The sequence below is a fragment of the Silurus meridionalis genome, chromosome 7 (assembly GCF_014805685.1).
Source record: "Silurus meridionalis isolate SWU-2019-XX chromosome 7, ASM1480568v1, whole genome shotgun sequence".
NCBI lineage: Eukaryota > Metazoa > Chordata > Actinopteri > Siluriformes > Siluridae > Silurus > Silurus meridionalis.
In genome coordinates, this window is record NC_060890.1 from 10,527,587 (window position 1) to 10,547,153 (window position 19,567).

Here is a 19,567-nt window from a genome sequence, read left to right on the forward strand (position 1 = left end):
ATTGAGCAATGGACAGAGAAAAGCTGTTGTGATGTGTAATGTGATATTTTCTTTAGCAATAACTAGGGATGTACAGACTGTCTGTGAACTAAGCTATCCGTCCTATAAAAACTGTTCCAAGATCATTTATTTTACTGTGTGTGGATCTGAAAAGATTTTCTGCAAAGAGGTATAATGAAAGTAAATTTAAGAAACTGCAAGCAATTAGTATAAAGTGGTTGCTTTTATAGTATGTTTATATACTTAGTAAACCGTGTATAGCTAACATTTCAAGTTTGTGTGAGGATATTTGGACACACATACTGGAAACAATGTTTTGTGTACTACAGTGTTTAATTTGTAGTATTATCCATGATTAAAAAAGATGATCAGAAAAATCATACAAGTGTAAATAAGAGGCACAATTTAAACTATTATCCCTTACTGACTTGTAATAAATAAGGTTAGGTTGTTATTTTACTAAGACAAGCCAATAAATATGTTTCATCCTTCATGTGGTTCATGGTCTGAATCTTCTCATAGGCTCAGTCATCACTTTGAGTCTGTTTTGCATAGTTTTTAAATTATGTACAAGTTTAGGCTGAACGTGATTGACAATTTCAGGAATATGAGGACGTATGATCAGACATCTTAATGTATATAGTTCATACATTTTTCTTGAGGTACATTGTTTAAAGGAGTTGTAGTTACACACTTCAGCGTACAACTGCATATATTGTATCGAATGTAATACTTAGATTAAGACTAGACAAAAAAAAAGCACCCTAAAGTAGATTTTTTTCTTCCTTTCAATTTACAAATAAAATAACATTGAATAAAAAAAATTAAATTGACTTAACACAACAATGGATGACAAATGACTGGTAAAAACCTCCCCTGTATTCAAGCACCACCTGAAATGTTCAGACACGCCATATGCAATTTGCTTTATACAACCTCTTCATCAACATTTCAAAATAAAAACAATTCACTCAACATCCTAAAATAATCTGTTTTAAATATTGTACAGGAGAAATACAAAATCATTTGAGTTAAGATATAAATAGATTGTACTAAAACCCTATAATTTATTTATAAAACTGAATAGATAAGTGTTTCGAGTTTTCTTATTGTAAGCTAGCATTTTCTCCTTACACATTAATCTTTTTGGAGGGAGCTATAATACTCAGTGAGGACCTTCCATGCCTTGGGTGCCATGAAACCATCTGGAGGATTCTCTCCACTCCGAGCCAGTTTCCTCATTTTGGTTCCAGAGATAAATTCAAATTCTATGTGCCTGGGGAAAAAAGAAAAGACGAGTATGCTGTAGGGTTAGTAGTCCGTTTCCTATTGGCGTGATCTCGTTTCTGCAACGTTGCTCTTTTGACTACTCAGGCTTTAAAAATGATTATCCACTGATTTAAAAGAAATGCCTCTCACCTGTCTTTGTCATAGAAGTCCATTGCTTTTTTTACTTTATTGTAAGCAGCAACTCTGAATGGAATGATTTCGACAGAAGTGAGCCCCGGGGCCATAGTCAGCACTTTGCTACCATGTGTCGGTTCATAAAGGTCCTCTTTAGTTTCTGGATGAGGCATGCCTGCTGGGTCACGGCCCACGATGTAAAAGTTGGAACCAGCAATCATTCTGGCCCTGCAGTGCCATTGTACCTAGAGGGAAACACATTCATACGCTTGAACAGCTTATCAGAGAGTGTAATCAGACACTCAAGCAGGTGTCTCAAATCCTGCCTCAGCATTAGTTGTTAGCCAAAGTTAATTCACCTCTGTCGGACCAGCATACATCATGGGCGAGGGAAAGATGGCAACAATGGTGCTGGCAGGATCGAGCACACCATCCTCAAGAACAGCAGCATGCTGCTTCATGCGCCAGTCCAGCGGTACATCGTCCTCTTTGGTCCAGCCACCCAGAGGGTGCAAGAGCAGCATGGGTTTCTTGTAGCCACGCTCAAGCAGTCTCCTCCTGGTGTCCTGCATCAGGAGTGCATGGCCGTTGTGAACGGGGTTACGCAGCTGGAAGGCAAAGATTGCATCTGCAAGGAAGGGAGATGGTGGTTTACTTTTGTGAAATCTTTATGTTGATCACAGCAATTTGTTCAACAGCACTGTGACATATTTTTGAACTAATCTGAAAACCTCCTGAAATGTGTACTGCAAGATGGAAATGATTAACGTTTGTAGTTTATTTGCAGTGTACAAACAGGAAGTTTTGTCTCACTGGTGTAAGGTTGCAGCCTTTTAATCCAAAGAACAGTATGTGAAAAATCACGTCGAAAGTGAAAAGGTCTAGTGAATTCGTAGCTTCATTGTTCTACTGCTCATGGAAATGTATTGCCTGGTAGCACCAGCTATTATCTAGCAACAAAAGAAACCAGTCTATATATAGTTATAATTCTAATCATAGATGACTATACTACTGTCATTAAGACTGCTATATTTGAATGGAAGTAATGTTGGGCATCTTTGGCATTCATACACCTGAAAGCTCTATGTGCAGTGGAGTGTATATAAATAGAGAAACTCTAAGCTAGTCAAACCTGACTGTTTGAAGCTTGTCTATTAAATTTAAGTGTCAATTGAGTTACAAAGTCCAGTGCTTTCATTATATACACATTGTCACAATCTATGGCAAGCAATTGTGGCTAAATAAACGTATGTAACCCCTGCCACACTCCCCACACAATTAAGTTTGAATGCTTTATAGTATGTTTGTGTTAATATCTAACTATATCTCAGATTACAGGTTACATCTATACACGTCTGCACTTTAAAGCTCCACTACAAAAAGTGTACTTTTGTCCCAGAAGCTTATTTATAGCGATGACTACAGCTTGTAGTTACCATCTCAGCTTTTCTATTTCATTTTGTTGAATGTTACATTTCAACACCAAATTCCATTTGACTTTGTAAAAATTCTGCTTCAAAGACTTTTGTAACTGCAACAAAAATATTGCTTAATCCTAATGTTAATCTTCTCAATGAAAACAAATGTACAATAACAGTTCATTATGTATGTACTTTAAAATGAAGATAAAAATGTAATGAATCGAAGTGAAACCAGATTACCATTTTACATAAAAGAACCTCTCAAATTACCTGCTCCCATTTCCTTAAACTTTTGTTTGAGTTCTTTCGGGGTGAGACGGTATTGGTCTAGGCCGTCATTCCATTTGATCCGCTCCAACACTTCCAAGTCTCCACCTGCTAACCATTCACCACCTTCCATAACCATCTAAGAAAGAAGCAAGGATTTAATAGTTGGTAAAACTGCTATAAAATGGTTAAAACCAATATAAGATGGCATGCCATGATTGTGAAGTATGATATGAGTGTTTATGAATGTTCTCAGACCTTGATGTAAGGGTGCTGCATGCATGTGGTTCCCCACTGTCTGGCACAGCGTTCCTCTTTACGGTGCTCATAAAACTCAGGGTTCCTCATTATGGCCACTTTGCGACCCTTATACTCAAGGGCAAAGGCAGCACAACCATCCAACCGGTCTTTGTCTTCCTTGGACACTGGCAGAACTATTGGTATGGAAAGGTTGATGGTGCCACCTGTAAGCAAACAAAAAAAAAAAAAAAAAAACTTTCAGCTTTCTACTGTGTATTGGAACTAAGATTGGGTTACAAAAAAAAATAAACTGTCTCCAAATTGTTATACAGTACAGATAGATTTTCCTCTAATCAAATCCCAATGTTGGTGTTGACAGAGTGGATTGTTGTTGTTTTTACCATCAAGTAGACTGCCAAAGTGAAGGACCTGCAGGAACTCTCTTTCCCTCATAAAGCCTTTAAGAGGAGTAGCCCACCCTTCAGCCAGCACTTGAACCCACTGAAGGTCCAACTAATGCAACAGAAACCACAATTCAGATCGTCAGACTGTTCTTCTGCTTCAAACAGTATCTTGCCATTACACTGGTATGCAATTCATTACATGAAAGTAATGACTAATATCTAAGAATTAAATGAGCCACTCCAGAATATAATGACAGTTTGAACGTCATTAAAATAAATCATGTTCTTTTTAGAGTCGCAATTTCCTTGTTTTTGTTTTAACAGGCTTCTCTTAGGAATGTATTGCACAGAGGTTAGTGCTGCATTACCTTGGTGATGTTTACAGTTGGGTACATGTTGGCATCACTTAATACCAAATTCAACTTGTTTTCAGGGACAAACAGCTCATTGATCTCCTCGGTCAGACCACCGGGCACAATACCCTGTGATCAGAGAAGACCATTCTCATTATTTGCCTTAAACAAAATGACAAAAACATTGAGTTTGACTCCGTCTCATCTACAGTGGGGCACAAAGGTTTAACACAAAGGATTTCATTACAACTGATATCAGCAATAACTTGGGTAAAAAATATTAATTTTCATGAATTTCTTATAATTAGTCCTTTCCCAGAATGTCACAAGTTTATGTAAAAACCTGATGATCCAGGTCAAACCAAATCAATCTGCGTGTGAGCTGAATACCTTTTGTACAAAAGGGAATTAACATGTCCCGAATTTGCTTGAATTTAGATATGGACCTTTTACATTTGTTCAATTTCTTGAATATTAAATAACATTTCTTTTTTATTTGTTTTAGAATTTCTTAAATTCTAAACCTTACTATAACTATCATTTGATTGCAGATCATGAACCATAAGAACACTTTACACTAGAGTCATGGTTCTCAAAGTAAATAGATTACTAAACTATTTGAATTGTTTTATGATATTCAAATAATTAAATCTACACTGAGGGTCTACTATAATCATTTTTTTTGACAGTTAATAAGATTTATGGCTGCAAATGGGTTATTTTCCAGAACAGTCATTCCCTTACCTGGTCTTTAAGTAGTTTCACAACTTGCTGAATGCACTCATTCACAGATAGCTCTCCTGTTTTTAGTGCCAGCTCTGGGGAATCTGGCTTCTCGTACTCCGAGTCAATCCCAGTGAAGCCTGAGCAGTAAAAGAACCAGTGTTAAACACACCTTGACCACGTATTTACATAGTTCCCAAGCTTGCCTCCAATTACATGCAACAGAATGTGCTCAATGTATACCTTTAATCTCTCCAGCACGGGCCTTTTTATAAAGCCCTTTAACATCCCTGCTTTCACACACCTCCAGTGGCGCATTCACAAAGACCTCAAAGAACTTCAGGTTCGAAACCTCATGGATCCTCCTTGCTTCGTTTCGGTCCTTTAGGTGTCGTAGAAAAACACAAAGCAAGGGTTTTCTGAGTTTAGGGAATGTTGCTAGACATTTGTTGAACTGCTAATTTTCGTGTTTATCTACACCATACCTTTGCAAAAGGAGAGATGAAGCTCGTGATGCAAACCAAGCCGGCATCAGCAAACAGCTTAGCCACCTCTGCAATACGGCGGATGTTCTCTTCTCTGTCTGCTGTGGAAAAACTCAGGTTCTTATTCAGGCTGTGACGAATGTTGTCACCATCCAGAGAATAGCAAGGAATGCCATGGGAAACCAGGTACTCTTCCAGAGCAAAACCAAGCGTAGTCTTTCCTGCACCAGACAGCCCTGAATGGAAATAGTACATAGTTATAAATGTTGCACTGAGATCAAGTTTATAACAGACAGTATAATAAGTAATGATCCCAGTTTTAATTGGCTTTCAGCATAAAAACTCGGGTCATATGTTGACAAACCAGTTTATTCTGAATGATTATAATGAAGTCAAACCTGTCAGCCAAACAGTACACCCCCGAAAGCCATCTCTGGTCCCCACGACTTGGCCTCGTTTGCTCCTGCTCACATGATGTGCCTGGTACACAACGTTGGTTGCCCTTTGGAGAGCCTAGAAAATCCAGGTAATTTCCTTACACACTTAACTAAATATACAAGACAAACGGTATCCAGTATTACCTGGCGGGTTAAAAATTATTTGCTCTGAAGTTAAACAGTCTTTGATTAATCTGTAACTTATAATGTAGCTTATAACTTAAGGTTCTTCAGCAATTTGGCACTTATCGGAAAAAGCATGAGGCTTCGTCATGTGAACTTGGCACTGCAAATGCCACACTTTGATATGAATTGTTCAGTGACATGTGGTGGCCTGCTCCTGAACTGTGAACCAACTAAAAACCGGCTGCTCCATTTCACCGGCTTCTCCACAATCTTCATTGACTGTTAGACTAAATGTTAAAGAAAGAGAGAGAGAGAGAACGAGAGGGGGGTGGAAGACTAAGAGGGAAGGGTGGCCTTGGGGGGGAACAAACAGCACTATTCATGCAGGCTACTGGAGAGGCGAGGTGGCCAGACTGGAACACAGCCACACTTCTCTCAACAGATCACCCACCCTAGCAGGTCCAATGTACATCAGGGCCTCCTTTGACTCACATAAACAGTGAGCTACTTTTTTCCCCCTCTCACACAGTAAAACTTGTCTTTTCATAATGAAACCCTGAGCTCAACTAAATCATATGGGTTAGATGGAAAGGTGATTCAACAGATTATAAATGAAGCAACGGAATGTCTGACATACAATCTGATCTCTGACTTGGGCTTTTCAAAGTGCATACTGATCAAACAAAAACAACAGTGAGACATCTGATGGCTATGATCTTAACAGAGAAGTGAGAAACACTAAGTCGAAAAAGAGGACAAAAATGCATCACATTATTATGGTTAAGAAAAAAAAATAGGTTTATTGCAAGAAAAAAAAAAGAAGCAGGAAATGTAAACTGTAATTGTGCAATTTGGACAAACTCGAACTATGAAGAATAAATGCATAAAACAAAAATAAAACCTTGAAAGCAAAAGCTAAATATGTATGTCAGTTAACTGCAGCAACGTCCTCAAAGAATCATTCTGTCCAAAACTTGTAAATCCTTTCATCTGCGTCCAAAAGCCACCAAAAACAGGAGAACAATTCAAAACTGAGCAGAAAGTAACCGGAAACACTACAGCTGACTCTTGTCCAGATTTATTCAGCACAATCTCTTAATAGATACTCAGTCTTTCCCCTGTGTATTAATCCCACGCTTGTTTATCGAACTGAGATTGCAACATGAATGCCATTAAAAGATACAATAAAAGTTCCAGACTTTATGCTCACCGTTGTGTTCTGCCGTTTGGATTCAGACATGATGTCACAGCTTGATCGTTGAGTGTTCAGTGCAGTATGAAACCTGTCGAGATCCGGAGGACAAGTTAAATAGCAGGAACCGGAGGAGAGGAAAGCTTCTTGGACACGTAGCACATACAACTTTCTTCCTGAAATTCCTCCTCCCGCGTATCACCACTCAGAGCAGCCACGAGGGGGGCGGGGCCCACACTGCGATCTGCATACTGATCTCCATCTCACGCTGGGATTGGATACCAATCAAAATGGGGGGCGTGGCATATGACTCGAAGATTAGTGAGAATTTTGCCTTGAGAAACATTCACAAGATTTGCTATGCGATAATGAAATTCAAATGAGCTTGGAAATTTGAAAGGATGTGAGAAGAAAAAAAACATCTAGTGTCTGTAACAAATAAAAAGTGTCTGTCTTTCTGTCTATCTATCTATCGATCCATCTACCAACATACCTACCTATAGATCTATAAACATGGTGTTGGAAATCCAAAGTGTGTAGATTCTCCCATTGTACATTACTATAATGACCATGCATACATTTAATCTGGCTAATTGGTGCTAATAAAACACAATAATATACAGCTCTTACACCTTTAAAGTCTAATTGCACTGGCATTAAAAGGCATTTCCTTCATATTTGCATATTATGTAATGACTGCAAAGCATATCATCTAATATACCTAAACAAATAATACAACCAGTCGACTTGAATGTGTGCTTTAGGCAAATTGTAATCCTGAAGGATCATAGTTCATCACAGTTAAACAATCTGCTAAGTCATACACACGCAAGCTCACGTAAATTCCAAGTTTGATAGGTGTGTTCTGGAAGTCACCCAACTGTGCTGAAGTCAACAATAACAGGAGCTAGACATATGGTGAACATGTGTTTTTAATATATATTTACTTACTATGTAAGTATTGTAGTCACTCATTTACTAGTCATTCAGTAACTCTTTTGAGTACGAGGCATTAATGAATTACAGGGCAAAATATATAGAGACTAGGCACACACACGCACACACATTTGCATAGTCATTCACACCTAGGGGTTTAGCTATTTATTTTATCATTTTATCTTAACAAACTAATATGTTGGATGTGTGTCTTTGTCAAATATCTAAACCTGAATAATGAGAGAATGTTGACACTGCCACCATCATTTTAAGCATCAACACAACAGACCAAGTGCAAACTGACCTGAGACACCAAAACAGACTGTTTAAAAAGCTGATACTTCGGTAAAAATATGGCTTTTTTTATTTAAATAAGATCTTATTCCCAGTTAAATTTATTTGGCATTTTACAATTAAAGTTTGTAATCAAATTTGGCTTCTGTAAAAAGAATCTTACAATTACTTACAATCTTACTTATTTTCCAATAAAGAAAGAAAAAAACCCTAAACCATAAATAAAACATATATTTGGTTGAAAAAACAAAACAAAACAAAACGCACACACATTTGGTCAGCAATTTCACCCTGATTTAAACAATAAAAAATAATGCAGCATTATACTGCCACATGTCTTCTTTACTCTCACCCTCAGCCCAACTCTTACTACATCACAGCTCAGTGTTCTTAAATTTATCTTTAGGTAATTCGCATTCTTTCTTAAAACCACAGCCACCCAGAAGGTCAGAGTAGTGTTTCCTGACTGTGTGATACAGAGGAGCTGGATCACTTATGTTAGGAAAAGTCACTGGTTTCTCATTGAGGAAAACCTGGAGCCTCAGTCCATCTGTGCACTCATACAGGACAAAGAGCAGGTTTGCGGCATAGGGCACAATTCGACTGCTGCGGAACTTCCGGCTTTGCTGCTGAGGGAAGTTCTTCGCCGTTAGTGGCGTTTCATCTCTGAAGAAACCCATTAGAGACAGCAGAGGCAGCAGAGTCTCACCATGGCCCACCTGGATGGTAACTGCCTTAGTTGCCTCTCCAAACCTTAATAAAGATAACAAAAAAATTAAGAGACTGATCTTTATATCCAAAAATGTCAGTCAAAATGAAATTTAGCAACAGAAAAGAGGCAAAAATGTGTAGATCTTTATTTATTTGGGGCAGGAAATCAATATGCTTCCGCTCAGTCAGTCAATTGTAAGCCCATTTTAAAAGAGCTTAAGGGCGAGTAATAGTGTACATACAGTACATCTAGCGCTTAACATTGTCACACTGATAATAGGTAAAAATGTAGTGCACTGCAAATAGAAACATAGCAATTACAGAGTTAAAGTCACACATCATATAAGTAAGAAATATAAAAGACTGTACAACAGCATTTATTATAGTTGAACAGTATGTTCCCTAACAAGTTGTACATAAGATGGACTGTTGACACATTACTACAGACTATTATAACGCTAGAGTAAATACACCAAAGGCAATATACATAATTACAGGGTTGTGCATACAATTGATACGCATTTACTTGATCGAACAACACAAAAGACTTATGTTTTATAACTTGTAATGTTTATTTTTTTACTTAAACTGCCTACCTGTAGTCATAGGATGCTTGGTCGAGTCTCCTGAAGATGTCATGAAAGAGGATACAGCACGATTTGCGGTTGATCTCGTGACCATAGCCCCTTTTCCAGTACTGTTTGAGATCATTTTTGTATTCGAGCACCTGATAAAAGAAATAGAAACTTATAAACAGTGGTGTCATCTATAATTAATGTCAGCAAAGGAATAGGACCTATGCTACAATAACATCATTTGTACAATTATAGCCATGGTAAGAGCAAATGCACTCATCCATGAGCAGTAAATGCCAAACAGTAGTAGAAACACAATTTTTTAAATAAAATGCCTTTATGATTGTTTCACTTACAAGATTTCCTGTTTTTTTTTTCTTCTTTTGTATTTATACATTGTGTTGTATATATACAGTACTATATACTGTATTATGTGTCTATTCTTTTATATATTTGCACATATCTTTTTCTTTGCTGCTGTAACAGAGAAATTTCCCCACTGTGGACCGAATAAAGGTATATTTTATCTTAACACAGTGGCATCTTACGCTATTAAACCCGAACCATCACAAAAAAATTCATGATACACGTCTGGCTTATGCAACAGATTTTCTTGATTGACTTGATGGTTTAATTGGACAGTCACAATGCAGGGATCTGGATATAGATTTAGATCCTTAATGAGCAAGTCAGATAAAAATCCCTGTGACAGTATAATAAAGGGGTACTAAACCAACAATATTTATAATAAAGGGATCTCACCCTCATCCTTTACAAATACAAATACGCATAAATGTACACTCACTGGTAAATAGGGAGAAAATGGTACAACTTGCTATAGCATTGTTTGGAACGTCACACAAGCATCTACAATATTGAGCACCACAACTCAAATTCACTGAACAATGCTTTGTTTTCAAGAAGAAAGTGTTATTAAAAAAGAAAATAAAAATAAAAACACACCCTAGCATCCACTTCATCCAGAAGGTTACACCATGGAGAATTCTTAGACTTGATTGCAAACTCATATGAGCACAAAAAGAAAGCAGCTTCAACCAAATCTGTGGAGAAAAACAAAAACAAAAAAAAAACAGAAAACGAACAGCTGGTTTTCCACATCATTGTGTGGTTACACAATATAGAATGCTTTATTTTGCCAAAGTAAATAGTTTAAATTAATGTACAGATATACTTAAATGTATTTGTGTTAAAATGTGAAGAATGAGATGGTTAATCACAGCTCACAGAGGATTTGGCATTCCAAACATGAAATCTGATCTACACTTACACCTCACATATATATGCAAGACAAAATCTTTGACTTTTCACCACATATTTCTAAACGCACTCAGGTGAACTCTCATAATACACACAGAAGTGCACAGCTCTGTTTAAAGTTGAAAACACAAAAGGTCCATCACCAATGATAAACCTGATAAACCTGTAGACCAGATGCTCTTTATTTGTTTCTCTATTATTAGTACATTTCCAGTAATATACTGACTGATATTCTAAGAAAAACTGTAAAATTCACAAAATTGAATATCTAGAATATCAAAATGCAATTCAAATGGATTATATATATATAAGTTACTGGATAAGCTTAGTGTTCAAGTTATTGATATTAGTGAATGAAATCATGATGTTTTAAATTTTTATTTTTGAATATGTTATTAAAGTAATTATTTTATGCTCATTTTCAGTATACCATTTAACAAAAAAATTCATTCATTATTAGTGTGACAGTTTTATGCTGATTCATAAATTGACAGATAATTTTTTTATTTACAACTTTAAAATTGTGTGTACTGATAATGGCTCATGAATTGTGACATCGGTCAATATTAAATACTTATCACATATTATTAAGCAGGCCTGCTGGAAGAAAAAAAATTTTTCCACAACATTTTATTTTTTAAGTAATGAATGCAGTGCATGTAACAATTTTATTATTTAAATAATAAATAGTAGTATTTATTTCAATTTTTCAATTTTTTTATTTTTTATGTTTTGACTATTTCTGGTGAGCACAATATGCTGTAATGTTACTGTTGTAATGTTTTAATTGTTGTTTTTTTTTCTTTTTAAATAATGTCAAAAATTGCAAAAGTCGTCACACATTTAGACAATTTCTACTTAGAAAACATAGCTATACACTGATATAAAGCACACTTTGTAATCCCCTTCATTTATTTATTGTAAGTTAAAGAAAGCTACCTCAGCAAAAAATTTTAACTAGTTAACACGAGCCAAGTTAGCTAGATGTCATATGACGTAGCTAAATAATAATTACAATAATCACATCATAATAATAACTGCCTAACGTCATATAAACGGTTGCATAATTAACCAATGTTTTGAGGGCAAGGACAAGTAATTTATCTCAACATCAATCATCCACAAATGTTATAGTCAATATTTAACCTGTAACTACGCATTTGCTTACATTTCCCCTAAAACTAAAACTTTAGCAAAGATGTTTATAATGTTTATTCAGTTCATGATGTTACGCAATACATTTGGGAACGTCTGCTTACAATTTCAGAGACACACATTTAATTTAGCCCCAAGTACTTGAGATAAAAGATGATGAAATCAGTAGAGTCCTGGCTATAGATACTCTAGCTAAAAAGGAACCTCCATTTACAGAAAATGATCAGTGATCTATGAGATTGAGGCTTGCTCACAACAGGAGGTAGTTTAGAAGTAATACAGGTACATTTTTTTTGTACCTTAGTTTCCTTTGCATTTCACCAGCTGTCTCATTCTCCTATTCTGTCCCCCTGTTGGCTACTTAAAGAGATGAGCTTTTTTGTAAAACATTTCTGTACATTTATGGTTATGTAGAAGGGTACAAACTGATTATATGATTTTTCTTTTTTTATTGGTGGACATGTAGAAGGTTTTAAACACTTCAGAACAATAGAAACAGAATAAAAACTGCCACACTATTGTCCCCCCCTTTTTGGCACTATATTATACTATGAGCACTAAAGCTGCACCAATAACTCCTTACAACCATAAGGGTCTTTTGCATTGCATGTTGTTTGTGTTTGTTGTCTGTTGTCTGTGACAGTAAAATCCATCTGAAAATCATCCTAATTAACACAGTTTACAGTGAAAACAGAGAACATTTTTACCTGGTGTTATCTGACTGTGTGGGATCTGTAAGCGATGGGCCATCCGCCTGCAGACTTCATCCATCTCCTGAGATGACTTGAAAAGTGCAACCTCCTTCAGGGCGGTCTTGTTATTTTCAACCTCTTCGACAAATCTTTTACACTGATCGAAGAAGCGCATAAGTGAATCATTCACGTTGTGTCTGAAACCCACATCTACAAAAAAAAAAAAAAGAAGATTGGTGTTGACTAACAACATAAAGAGGAGTCAAAACAAAATAAAAAATTAAGGCTGTTAGAGTAGTGTGCCACTTACAGATAGTATTTAGTGTAACAGTATGTGACCAAAACCACATGCATTTCCAATTACTATTCACTATTGCTTTCCTGCTAAATATTACTAACACAATTCCTGTTAAAACAAGTACTTTAAAAAAACATGGATTCTGGTGGTTACGTAATAGACAGCATTGCAAGAGTGATAGGGATGATGCAGATTACAGGCATTTTACAGGCATCTGTTATTCTCTGCTGAGGATATTTGGTAATAAAAGTGATTTATTAGCAATCTAGCGGACAATAGTGTTTCATAATAGCTGAAAAGTAAAAAAAAAGGAAATAGCTGTGATTGAAATGCTTTAGAAATCTGTGTTGAAAATGACTTGTGCAACCTCACAGCTAAAAGTCCTCCTTTAGGTCATCTTTTACTTTTACTTTTCGTTTCCTGTGCATACCCTTAGTGTAAATGGCACGATTATTTTTGATGTCTTTGAGAGACAGGTCAGTGCCAGACAGATCAGTTTTCAGTTATAGGGAAGTATGTGTTGGAAAAGTGTAAATGTACATTACTACACACAGTAGAACGAGCATCAAAACTGCCACACTTCTGCTGTCATGGCTCCTCCCGCAATTCGCACTGGCCTGATTCACCCTAATACTTCTTTTTCTTGGACCTTCTGCTCTCTGGAACCCTCTGCTGCTGTGGATGTGTAAAGACTGCACAGGATCAAGACCCAAACAATCTCAAACCTTCTTCATTGAATAACCTCATGTAGAGGCTGAGTTAAATTTATACCAGTTTAGATCTGCTCTTTGCACTACGATGGAATCTCAAACTTTATGTACATTACTGATCTGTCATATACTCTGTATATTGTTGTCTTATTTATTCTGTATATCCTTGTATAATCTGTATCCTCTATGAGCTAAACAAATAGTGTTGTCATTTATGTCTGTATGTTTGAGAGTCACCAACAGCTGGAACCTTAGTGTGTCAACACACTTGGCAAATAAACCTGATTCTAATGAACTGTTGCTGTGATCTATGACATTCATATGTAACATCCTGTACTATGCAGAGTACTGTCTGACTTTATATTGTATATCTGTAAAAGAATAAAATTTATTTATAGTGCAATTATCTGGTGCCAGCTATAAGGAGTTACCTCATGATATCTCAGCAAGTTCTTTCTTGCCATGCTTATTTGGGTTTAAAATCTACATCAGGATTTCTGCACTCCTGTTTTGTTACAATGTCTTGTAAAATTATAATTATATAAATCCGATCTCTACTGGTAAATTCCTACTAGAGAGTGAAATAATATTTAGATTTTTGGTCATAGTACACTAAACAGAAATTACAATAAAACCTCCTGACTGTCGTTTTCAAGTCTGGCAGCCACTGACATTAGAGAATACCTTTGTCAGAAAAGTGTATTTTTGGTTTTAAGTTTAGGCATGTGGTACAGGTCAAAGTAAAGTCCACATGAATGCCTGGATTAAGAGTTCCTGTACTGTTTTACTGCTTACTGCCATAAGCATATTCTGTATATACTTTTTTCTCTTATATATCTCATATATATCTTTATATATTCTTTATATATTCTTATATTTTATATAGTTTTTATACTTTATTTATCTGCCTTCTTTTTCTTTGTTTTATTTTCTCCCCATCCTATTCCCTCATGCCATTATGGATGCACAAGCCAGTGCACTCTTAGCGCTGGTCCCAAGCCCGGGTAAATGGGGAGGGTTGCGTTAGGAAGGGCATCCAGCGTAAAACATGTGCCAAATCAAATATGCGGATCACAAATGAGAATTTCATACCGGATCGGTCGAGGCCCGGGTTAACAACGACCGCCACAGGTATCGTTAGCCGACAGGGTACTGGTGGAAATTGGGCTACTGTTGGCCGAAGGAGAAGAAGGAGAGGAGGAAGACGTCTACAGAGACGGCAGGAAAAGGAGCAGTGTAGGAGAGTGGAGTTTCGGGTTGGTACTTTAAATGTTGGTACTATGACGGGTAAAGGGAGAGAGGTAGCTGATATGATGGAGAGGAGAAAGGTAGATATGCTGTGTGTTCAGGAGACCAAGTGGAAAGGGAGTACGGCCAGGAACATTGGAGGTGGGTTTAAACTGTTTTATCATGGTGTGGATGGAAAGAGAAATGGTGTAGGGGTGATTCTGAAGGAAGAGTACAGTAAGAGTTTAGTGGAGGTGAAGAGAGTTTCTGATAGGGTGATGATCGTGAAGGTGGAAGTTGAAGGATGATGATAAATGTCATCAGTGCCTATGCTCCACAAGTTGGCTGTGAGATGGAGGAGAAGGAAAGATTCTGGAGTGAATTAGATGAAGTGGTAGATGGTGTACCTAGGAAAGAACGATTGGTGATTGGGGCAGACTTTAATGGGCATGTAGGTGAAGGAACAGAGGTGATGAGGAGGTGATGGGTAGGTATGGTTTTAAGGAGAGGAATGTGGAAGGGCAGATGGTGGTAGATTTTGCTAAAAGGATGGAAATGGCAGTGGTGAACACTTATTTTAAGAAGAAGGAGGATCATAGGGTGACGATAAGAGTGGAGGAAGGTGCACACAGGTGGACTATGTGCTATGCAGGAGATGCAACCTGAAGGAGATTAGAGACTGTAAGGTGTTGGCAGGGGACAGTGTAGCTAGACAGCATCAAATGGTGGTCTGTAGGATGGTTTTGGAGGCAATAAAGAAGAGGAGGAAAGTGAGGACTGAAAGAAGAATAAGATAGTGGAAACTGAAGGAGAAAGAGTGTAGTGTGAGGTTCAGGGAAGAGGTCAGACAGAGGCTCGGTGGTGTTGAAGAGGTGTTGAATGATTGGGCAACTACTGCAGGAGTGATGAGGAGGCAGCTAGAAAAGTACTTGGTGTGACATCTGGAAATAGAAAGCAAGACAAGGAGACTTGGTGGTGGAATGAGGAAGTGCAGGAGAGCATAAGGAGAAAGAGGTTGGCAAAACAGAAGTGGGATAGACAGAGTGATGAGAAAAGTAGGCAGGAGTACAAGGAGATGCGGCAGCAGGTTAAGAGGATGTGGCGAAAGCCAAGGAAAAGGCATATGAGGAGCTGTATGAGAGGTTGGACACTAAGGAAGGAGAAAAGGATTTATACCGATTGGCCAGGCAGAGGGACCGAGCTGGGAAGGATGTACTGCAAGTTAGAGCAGTAAAGGATGGAGAGGGAAATGTGTTGACTAGTAAGGAGAGTGTGTTGAGAAGGTGGAGGGAGTATTTTGAGCAGCTGATGAATGAGGAAAATCAGAGAGAGAGAAGGTTGGAGGATGTGAAGTTGGTGAAGCAGGATGTAGATAGGATTAGTAAGGAGGAAGTGAGAGCAGCGATTAGGAGGATGAAGAGTGAAAAGTCGATTGGACCAGATGACATACCAGTAGAAGCATGGAGATGTTTAGGAGAGATGGCAGTGGAGTTTTTAACCAGATTGTTTAACAGGATTCTGGAAGGTGAGAGGATGCCTGAGGAATGGAGAAGAAGTGTGCTGGTACCAATCTTTAAAAATAAGGGAGATGTGCAGACCTGCAGTAACTACAGGGGAATTAAGTTGATCAGTCACACCATGGAGGTATGGGAAAGAGTAGTGGAAGCCAGGCTGAGAGAAGAGGTGACCATCTGTGAGCAACAGTATGGTTTCATGCCGAGGAAGAGCACCACAGACGCATTATTTGCTTTGAGGATGTTGATGGAGAAGTATAGAGAAGGACAGAAGGAATTGCATTGTGTGTTTGTGGATTTAGAGAAAGCGTACGAGAGAGTGCCAAGAGAGGAATTGTGGTATTGTATGAGGAAGTCAGGTGTTAAAGAGAAGTATGTGAGGGTGGTGCAGGACATGTATGAGGACAGTGTGACGGCAGTGAAGTGTGCAGTAGGTACGACAGACTGGTTCAGGGTGAAGGTTGGACTGCATCAAGGATCGGATTTCCTGTTTGAAGTGGTGATGGACAGGTTGACGGACGAGGTCAGACAGGAGTCTCCCTGGACTATGATGTTTGCGGATGATATTGTGATTTGTGGTGAGAGTAGGGAGCAGGTTGAGAAGAGCCTGGAGAGGTGGAGATACGCGCTGGATAGAAGGGGAATGAAAGTCAGTAGGAGTAAGACAGAATACATGTGTGTGAATGAGAGGGAGGGCAGTGGAGTGATGTGGTTGCAGAGAGAAGAGCTGGAGAAGGTGGAGGAGTTCAGGTACCTGGGGTCAACAGTGCAAAGTAATGAAGAGTGTGTTAGAGAAGTAAAGAAAAGGGTGCAGGCAGGGTGGAGCGGGTGGAAAAGAGTGACAGGAGTGATTTGTGATAGTAGGGTATCTGCAAGAGTGAAAGGGAAAGTTTATAGGTCTGTGGTGAGACCTGCGATGTTGTATGGTTTAGAGACAGTGGCATTGAGTAAAAGACAGGAGATGGAGCTGGAGGTAGCAGAGCTGAAGATGTTAAGGTTTTTGTTGGGAGTGACGAGGATGGACAAGATTAGAAATGAGTTTATTAGAGGGACAGCGCATGTGGGATGTTTTGGTGACAAGGTGAGGGAGGCGAGATTGAGATGGTTTGGACATGTGCAGAGAAGGGACATGAATTATATTGGTAGAAGAATGCTGAGGATGGAGCCACCAGGTAGGAGGAAAAGAGGAAGGCCAAAGAGGAGGTTCATGGATGTGGTGAGGGAAGACATGCAGGTAGTTGGTGTGAAAGAGGCAGATGTAGAGGACAGGGTGGTATGGAGACTGTGTCCGCTGTGTCGACCCCTAATGGGAGCAGCCGAATGAAGAAGAAGATCCTATTCCCTCATGCCGGACTGTCGTAAAAAGCATTTCACTGCATGTCGTACCCTGTATGTATGTGTATGTGACAAATAAAATTTGATTTGATTTGATTTGAGTTCCACCGCCCAGAAGATCACAATGCCTCTACAGTCTTTCCTTCCTTCCATAGTGCATCTTTTCCACAGGTAAGTGACATACACGCACATGAGCCTCCATATGATGCACAAAAAACATGATTCATCAAACCAGGCTACCTTTTCTGATGGTCATGTGTCCAGTGTAGGCTCTTTCGAAGGTGAACAAAAGGCAGAATGGGCACTCTGAACTTTAGCTTGCCTTTGCTCCCTGTGCACAGCAATGAGCCTCAGGCACCATTGACCCCTTGACTAGTTTACCAGTTGTCCTTCATAGGAACACATTTGGTAGATACTAACAACTGCATTCACACAAAACGTGTTTTTTGCTTCCAACACATTACGTGAGAACATCTTAACAGTTGCCACTGTAAGGAAATAATAAGTGTTATTCTCTTTTCTCTTTATACAATTATCAGACAATATTGTGGAGATAGAAGAAGAAAAGATGAATGGTATGTTTTACCTTCCACATTCCAGTGCTTGAAGAGCCCGTCCTGGAAAGCCTGGATGCTGTCCACACATCTGTGTTTGGAACTGGTTATGAACTCGATGCGCTCTCCTCGGAGGTTCTCTTCAGAAATCAGGGTCGGAAACGACTTGCTTAACCTCACAGCCAGATGTCTCAAGTCATCTTTCCCTTTCTCTACTAATTTCCCGTCCATGTCCTCAGTGTACCACATGCTCCATTTGCTTTTGATGTCTCTGAGCCACTGCTCATTGCCGGACGCCTCATTCATCACTACATCATACATGCGGTGGATCTTTCTGATGTTTTTGCTGGTAGGGAAGCGCGTACCGTGTCTGATCACTGCCACTAAGTGCACTGCCTGGCAGTCAGGGGCTGGAGGGCTCACCACTGACTTATTCACAAATAAAATATCGTCTATTAAATGTGGGTTCACTTCCTCATATCGCCCTTTGGTCCCAAAGTAAACAGCAATGGCTGGAATGCTTAATTTTGTGAGCTTACAATAGGAAACACGAACCATGACCATGCTCAGAGCAGCGAGGACAAAATGTCTGTTTCTGCACAATGCAGATTTCATCTTTAAAACTCTTTGGCGCAGAGATACCTGATCAAGCAGGAATTTTCAGGATGTTGACAGCTTCAACTTCATTATCGTTTTACTGCCTACCAGTATTCCTAAAATTCCTCTTCGCGTTATGATTGGCTATCAGCCCACACTTACACAGTTTTAATAGGCTGACTGTTACTGACTGTCAAAATCAGCCAATCGTAGTGCGGTAGGTGGGAAAAATAAAAAAATATCTTCCGGGTCAGAAGTCAGTAGTATTTTTGACCAATGCATATTAATTTTCTTGAAATGTAAAACTTTTTTTTGGGGGGGGGGTAAATTATAAATACATACGATTGCATTTAAATGTGAAATAGTAATGTAAGTATTGTTACGTGAACCACTGTAATAATCCACTAGATGGCAGGAATGCTACTAACTTTTAAAAACAGCTTACAGGTAGTCGCCGACTTACGATCACGATTGGGACCGACAGACCGGCCGTAACACGATTTGGTCGTAGGTAGAGTATGCTATATGTACACTACTGTAAAATGATGCCGGAAGCTGGTACGCACTGTCGTACGCCGCGACTAGCAATTGCGGTCGTAAAGTCGAATGGTCGTAAGTTGCATAGGTCGTAGGTCGAAT

General features: G+C 38.6%; 2 protein-coding genes across 2 annotated transcripts; both read right to left on the bottom strand.

Annotated features, from left to right (window-relative positions):
• Nucleotides 1-857: 857 nt before the first annotated feature.
• On the bottom strand, nucleotides 858-7,238 carry papss2b (3'-phosphoadenosine 5'-phosphosulfate synthase 2b). Its single transcript, XM_046854535.1, has 12 exons — nucleotides 7,071-7,238; nucleotides 5,696-5,810; nucleotides 5,298-5,533; nucleotides 5,056-5,194; nucleotides 4,834-4,952; nucleotides 4,105-4,218; nucleotides 3,734-3,845; nucleotides 3,351-3,556; nucleotides 3,096-3,231; nucleotides 1,764-2,032; nucleotides 1,420-1,649; nucleotides 858-1,276 (listed from the first exon to the last, which is right to left on the bottom strand). The coding sequence occupies exons 1-12, from the start codon at nucleotides 7,098-7,100 to the stop codon at nucleotides 1,138-1,140; spliced, it is 1,845 nt and encodes a 614-aa protein (XP_046710491.1). The 5' UTR covers nucleotides 7,101-7,238; the 3' UTR covers nucleotides 858-1,137.
• A 1,091-nt stretch (nucleotides 7,239-8,329) lies between these two features.
• Nucleotides 8,330-19,067, bottom strand: minpp1b (multiple inositol-polyphosphate phosphatase 1b). The gene is made up of 5 exons (XM_046852915.1): nucleotides 18,364-19,067; nucleotides 12,709-12,903; nucleotides 10,532-10,629; nucleotides 9,590-9,720; nucleotides 8,330-9,035 (listed from the first exon to the last, which is right to left on the bottom strand). The coding sequence occupies exons 1-5, from the start codon at nucleotides 18,944-18,946 to the stop codon at nucleotides 8,657-8,659; spliced, it is 1,386 nt and encodes a 461-aa protein (XP_046708871.1). The 5' UTR covers nucleotides 18,947-19,067; the 3' UTR covers nucleotides 8,330-8,656.
• Nucleotides 19,068-19,567: the final 500 nt, after the last annotated feature.